The 6548-nt window shown below is 41.3% G+C and overlaps 1 protein-coding gene across 2 annotated transcripts; it reads left to right on the plus strand.

Moving 5' to 3' along the window:
• Nucleotides 1-1564: 1564 nt before the first annotated feature.
• Nucleotides 1565-6022, plus strand: spry2 (sprouty RTK signaling antagonist 2). Of its 2 annotated transcripts, none has more exons than XM_053314563.1 (2): nt 1565-1921; nt 4021-6022. In XM_053314563.1, exon 2 carries the CDS (start codon nt 4069-4071, stop codon nt 5116-5118), a length of 1050 nt encoding a protein of 349 aa, XP_053170538.1. In that variant the 5' UTR covers nt 1565-1921; nt 4021-4068; the 3' UTR covers nt 5119-6022. The 2 variants fall into 2 exon arrangements, with proteins under 2 accessions (XP_053170538.1, XP_053170539.1); XM_053314564.1 differs by lacking the exon at nt 1565-1921 and adding an exon at nt 3297-3534.
• Nucleotides 6023-6548: the final 526 nt, after the last annotated feature.

Raw genomic sequence — 6548 nt, forward strand, 5'->3', positions numbered from 1 at the left:
TAAAATTGCTTTAAATTTAATGGTGTATTTGCACAACATACCACCACACAGTTACACTCAGATCCATTACTTAAGTAAAAGCAGAAGCACACCACCAAATTATCAAAACAAAAAGTACCCTCCTTTTCAGTGTTATATAGATTATTGGATATTGTGAATAAATTAACATGAACGTGTCATTTCAATATAACAGCTGGTCAATGTTAAGCAAACTTTGTATATTTATGTATAGTTTGAAAAATAAGAAAGCAATATTTTATGAGATACTCATATTTTGTATCTAAAATATTAAGCTGTAAAGTAAATAGGAGGAAAGTACAATATTTCCCTCTAAAATGTAGTGAAGTGGCGTGAGGGAGTAACATTAAATGGAGATGCACAGAGTCAACAACATATACGATAAATGAAAGAAAAGAAGTGTTTTAGTTTCGATTCAGGCTACTAACTGTGTCTCCAGAAAAGTTTCATAGCTCTTAGCAAAGTCTGTGTAACTCTATTGAAGTGGATGGATGAACACCATTCCTCCACAAGACATCCCCTCATTTATACACATACAACCTTTATTTAATCAGGTCATTTCACTGAGATCATACCTACTTTTGCAAGAGAGACATGAGTACAGCAGATATAAATAAAGTCAAACTCAAGGACAAAAGCATCAGAGGCAATCACTTACATCACTAAATAGATTTGAAGATGAAAGTTTGTATTATATCATGTATCATGTTGTGGAGATGATGGTGGTGTTACACAAACTGGGTTTAGATCTGGTGACTCTGAAGACATCACACCATTTTCATACTCACTTAATCATTCAGCCCCATTTTCCCCCCTTTCATGTAACTTGCAGTATATCATTTAGTCAAAGAAGAAAGAATGATCCTGATGATGGTCATCCTAGGTGTTGCTGAAGCTTCAGACTTTTTTTCTCCTTCTCCATGCACCTTGGAAATAGGTAAAGTTGTGCCAGAAACCTCCACCCTGTTTCTATAGTATATCATTTAGTGCCACATAATATGATGTATTATATAAATTTAGACAAGGACATTATGTGAAGAGTACATTTTGCAGAATATTGATAAAATGTATTGATTTTCATTGGTGAAGTGATCACCAGCTAAGCCTAACAATGCAGAATGACCTGTATGCATTTTCACTTATGGGGAATTTCTTCTTCTTTTTTTTAAACTACCACCAGCATGAACTAACCGAGCCTTATAAGAGCTTAATTTCAGTGGAGTCACATGTGAAGAGCCACTTTCAAAGGAAAATGGGTCAGAGCTGTGATAAAGACTAGAGAAGAGTGCAGCAGTCACACTCTCTCTCAGCTCCAGCTCAGCAGTGTGGAGCCAGGCTGCAGCAGTAGAATTGATCAGACTGGGTGTGAATGGCTGCTTGAGAGCAACCAATGGCTGAGCACCGGATGCGAGATATCCGCTGCAACAACAAGCGCTCTGTTCCCCCTTCAGCTTGACGCCATTTACAGCCCAAATCCCGACCTCGTCTCCGGAAAGAGCAAAAAAAAAAAAAAAAAAAAAGAGCGAGAAAAAAAAGAAAAAAGAAACACACACGAGAAAAGAGAAAAAGTACTTGCAACCTCACAGAGCCTTGCGGATAAAACAGCGAATTAAAACAAGTTGAGAGCAGGAGCTTCTCTCTCGGTTAAGTTTACGTTTTTTACGTTACGGCGGCGCTTTGATTGAAGTTTTTCGCCTCGTGTTCTTACGCATAAAAAAAACCTCACGGGATTTACGTGTTAATGAAAATGCGCTCCGGTTGGAAACTTTCTCAATGGATTTTACCGACGGCTTCCCAGACTGAGTTGTTGATGTAGGGAATAAACTCACTCACTCTCTATCGCTCTCTCTCTTTGGAATTGGATTAATTTCACCTAAGCGGGGGTTAAAGTGTCGAAAGCACGGTAAGTGTTGCATTTTAAAAACTCAAATAGTCGCTTTTTTAAAACACTTCTTGGTTAAAGTTTAGTCGGAAAGATAAAGTTTAACATTTGTAGACTGTTTCCAACTCCTTTAAGTTACTATAGGCCTGTTGCACATATACATTCATAAATATAATAGAAGCTCTTTTACTTTTTATCCTTAACTTATTACACATGCACATTTTTTATTACTATTACGGTAATTACAGCAGGTGTTTAAAATGATACTGGGCTATGTCTAATTTCATGATTTCATTGCTGGGGTCAGCTTTATTAGGAAGTGTCCAAGTTGGCACATGTGTTTGCTCATATGTGCATTCACACACACCCTTCATACACACACAGTTTCCACCACCTCCGTGCACACTGTATGTATACTGAACTTTTATGATTCCTCTTTTCTGCTACACATGTATTTATCTGTAATAATAAATCTGCTACACACAGTGGAAACTATCAGATTTAGATCAGAATGGATATGACTCACTGGATACTAGATTAATCACTGCCGCTTTGTCATTGTGTGTGTGTGTGTGTGTGTCTTTTAATATCTCTAACCTGTCATTTTTAAGAGCTGATGCCATATGTTTGCCCTCCTTCTTTACTTCCGTCAGCCCCCACGCTTCACCCACTGACCCATCCATCCATCCATCCATCCACTGTATCCAACATCCAAGCCATATAAGTGGATGAGGAGCTGTATGCCTGCACCCCTCCCTCCTTTTAATAGGTTAAAATTTGAGTGTGCCTGCAAAACCCCTCACTCATAAATCCTAAAGAACCCTCATGCAGCTATACCGCCCCCCCTCCAACACCACCATCACCCCTCAACGCATCACTCACACTTTACATGGCCCTCTTTCATGCTCCCAACCTTTATCTTGTCACTCATCTTCCTTTCAGGAGTGTCACAATGTAGAATGTGTTAGAATGGGGGAAAGGTTGCTGCGGGCCATTTGTCATGCAACAAACAAAAGCCTCCCCTTTTTCCTGTATTGTCATTGAAAAAAAAAAAAAAAAAAGAGTGGGTGCCCCCCCCACCCTTCTCCTTCGCACTCCCTCTTCCTCCTCCACCACCCTCCTCAAAGATGCCATTTGAAAGCTAATTAGCGCCAGGAAGGAGAATTAAGGCCGCTACTGTCAGTCGCTTTGCCGTTGCTGTGATGTGTTGATGAAAACAAGGTTGTGCATTTGAATATGTTGGATTGATGCAGAGTGACAGTGCAGTATGCTAATGAGATGAACTGGGGAGATAGTAGCTGACCTGGGGCTGTGAATGAAGGTTAGTATAGTCTTTTTAAAATTAGATCATAGTTTATTGAGATTGTCTCAAGTTGAAAATGGGCACAAACTCAATTTTATTTAGTTCCCCTGTTCCTCTTCCGGTTTTCAGTAAAGGACCTGACCTCCGTAACATAGAAAAGACCTGAACTTTGATCATCAGCACACACAGCCTCCGAATATGGAAATATTGACCCTCACAAGATGTGTAGTGTTAATTTTAGTGCTACTTTTTTCTGATTTTTGTCATTGTTGTTTCATCATGTGGGGAAACAGGAAGTTTGCACAACCATCTGGCGAGACAGCAGTAAAAAGTCAGTTGAGAACATAGTTTGGATATGTGTGGGACTGTACCGCAGCATGAATGCAACAGCAGTGACCAAACAAACTTTTTTCTTTTTTCTAAAGGAGGGAGGCATTCTGTCTTTTTTTTAAAATTATGGTAGAGATACAGACAGGAAATGCAGGGAGAGAGAGTGAGGGGAGGATGACACGCAACAAAGGTCCCTGACTGGAATCAAACAGTGATGTCGTGGTTATGCGGTGTGAGTCAGCTACCGGACACCAAAAGCTCTTTGTTAACATCTGAGTTTTTCACAGCAGACTGAAAGCAGGTGTCCAAAACTGGATTCACAACTGTGTAATCTACCGCATTCATCGCTCTGCCAAGCTCTATGATGTGTTTGTTAGGCCTCATTTCCATAGTGGTGCCTGCACAGAGATCTGTTAGGATTTGCATAGCGTCATTTGCATGGCTTGTCACACTTTGATAGATATAAACTGTCCGTCTCTTTTTACAGGACTTCAGATGTGTCCCATGCCAGCTAGAGTGGCCCTTCAGTCCCCAGATGGATTCCAGACATCAGAGCGACAGCGATGGGGGAGGAGGACACCACGGGTGGTCACCGTCATCATCCGGCTCGCCGGGCACACCGCATGACGAAAGGAGACCGCAACCACGGCCTCCGCAAACCCACGATGACCCGCCAGATCCTGGGTTGAGCAACGGGGAGCCGCCTCATACTCCACCAGTGCTATCTCTGGATCAGATTAGGATAACTGGAAGTAGTAATGAGTATACAGAAGGGCCCACAGTTGCCCAAAGGTCTCCGGCCTCGCAACTTAGGCAGGAGAAGAATGACATGGTTACGTCATCAGTTTCGAGGAGCGACAGTCAGCAGGAGACTCTGGAAGAGAGGCCCAATAATCTCCGGAACTTGCATTCATTGACTCAGCATGGAAACAATAATACTTCCAGAGAGGACGTGCTGCGCTCCTCCAGTGTAGAGGACTCTCAGAGTAGTATCAGGACCAGCGTGGGGAGCACTTCTTCAGGCCAGAGGCTCCTCAGCAGCCCGGCAGGCAGCGAGCAGATAATCAGAACCCAGCCCAAACGCTCAGAGCTGAACTCAGAGGAGCTGAAACCGCTGCAGGATGAGCCCAGGGCAGTGGTGGCCGTGCCGGGCAGCAGGAGCTCGAAAGAGCCAGGCAAACACTCCAACAAGTGTGAGGACTGCGGTCGCTGCCGGTGTACAGACTGCAGCCGCCCGAGGGTGCTGCCCTCCTGCTGGATGTGCAGCCGGAGGTGCATGTGCTCAGCTCAAAACGCCGTGGAGTACGGGACGTGCGTCTGCTGTGTCAGGGGGCTTTTCTACCACTGCTCCAGCGACGATGAGGACACTTGCACGGACAAGCCCTTCTCGTGCACGCAGTCGCACTGCTGCGTCCGCTGGACCACCGTGTCGCTCCTCTCCTTGCTCTTCCCCTGCCTCCTGTGCTACCTCCCGGCTAAAGGATGTGTGGCCGCGTGCCAGTGCTGCTATGACCGAGTCACACGACCCGGCTGTCGGTGCAAGAACACAAACCCGATCCACTGTGATGTTGGCAAGCCAACGTAGACGAGACGGTCACGTGTACGTGTTTTTTAAAATGCAAAAAAAGTCGATGATGAAATGACTCCATGTTGATTGGACTGTTTTGGCCTTGTAGTTTTATAGTCGAAAAAGTTTGATTATAGTGAGCTAGTGATGCTGTCACGCTTGAGTTTTTGTGTTTTCCATCTATATGTTCGTGCCTACCACATCTAGGCAGAGACTAAGTCAAAAATTTGCCTTAAATTGTCAACTTTTTAAAAATGGTTTGACAATTTTTTTTTACCTGCTAAAGGCCTTCACTCACCCTGGCATTAGTTCACTTGAAAGGTAAACCAAAATAAGAGCTCCACGTTTATTTTAAAGGTATGAAGTTCTACTCAACTACTGTTTTTGTCCTGGAAAAAAATTCTTCACTCAAGTGCCCAGATATTGTTGTTGCTATGAGAGTCCAAATGGATAGCCTTTTTTTTAACATTTAATACAACTTATATGCTAAGAACAGACTCCTGTTACTAACTGTATGTAAAGTAGTCAATGCAAAGGGTATGTAAATTAGAAAAAAAATGAGTTTGAGAGATGTTTTATTTTTGTACATATAATAATACTTCAACTGTGAAAAGTTTTCTGCCATACCAGAGGCACCTTGATGAATCCACATTTCTATGAATCAGCAAACTTCATTCATATAATGTTTTTTTTTTTTTTTTTTTTACATTCACTGGAATGTATATCAATCATTTTAATGTAATTTACAAAGGAAAATCTTATCCCTTCTACTTGTAAATTGTACAGTGACCTTATATGAAAAATTTATTTTCTAATTCCAACATTGCTTAGTGTAAAGTTAAAAAAATATATATTTATTTGAAGGTTTATTATTTTATAATGAAAAACAATATTTATTTTGAGAAAGTGTTGCTGCGTCACCCCCTTTCAGGCTCTTGTGTAGTCGCTGCAGACGTGAGGTGACCTGTAGGAGTGTGGAAGCTGGATGAATAGTTCACTATGAATTAGAAGACAAATATATTAACGTTTGAAATTAAACCTTGAAGTCTGACAGAGTATTTTTTCCTGTTTTTTCTTCTGTATTATCTTATATGTGTCTTATATGTGTCTTGTCACAGTAGTGGGCAGTTTCAAAACTTGTGGTTAATGTCTTATTAAATGCTTTGTTAACATATTCATCAAATCATAACCCGACCATGGAAAAAAATGATTGATTTTGAAAGTAATTATACATTTCAGTATAGAAATGTACAGTAATGAGTCATCTGCTTCTCTCTGAATAGGAGATAACACTTATTCAGAGAGAATAAGTGTTAAAAGAAATGTATCAGTGATCAAACCTGCAAGCAGCTTTTTTTTTTTAATACTTGGATTCATTTTACACCAACAGTGCATAACAGACTCAATGACTGACGTTGAGACAAAATCTAACATGTTCAGTGAAACGT

Source organism: Scomber japonicus, chromosome 24 (assembly GCF_027409825.1).
Source record: "Scomber japonicus isolate fScoJap1 chromosome 24, fScoJap1.pri, whole genome shotgun sequence".
Taxonomy (NCBI): Eukaryota; Metazoa; Chordata; class Actinopteri; order Scombriformes; family Scombridae; genus Scomber; species Scomber japonicus.

What these genes read in the sequence shown, in the direction of transcription:
- spry2 (XM_053314563.1), top strand. Translation starts at nt 4,069, where the DNA reads ATGGATTCCAGACATCAGAGCGACAGCGATGGGGGAGGAGGACACCAC.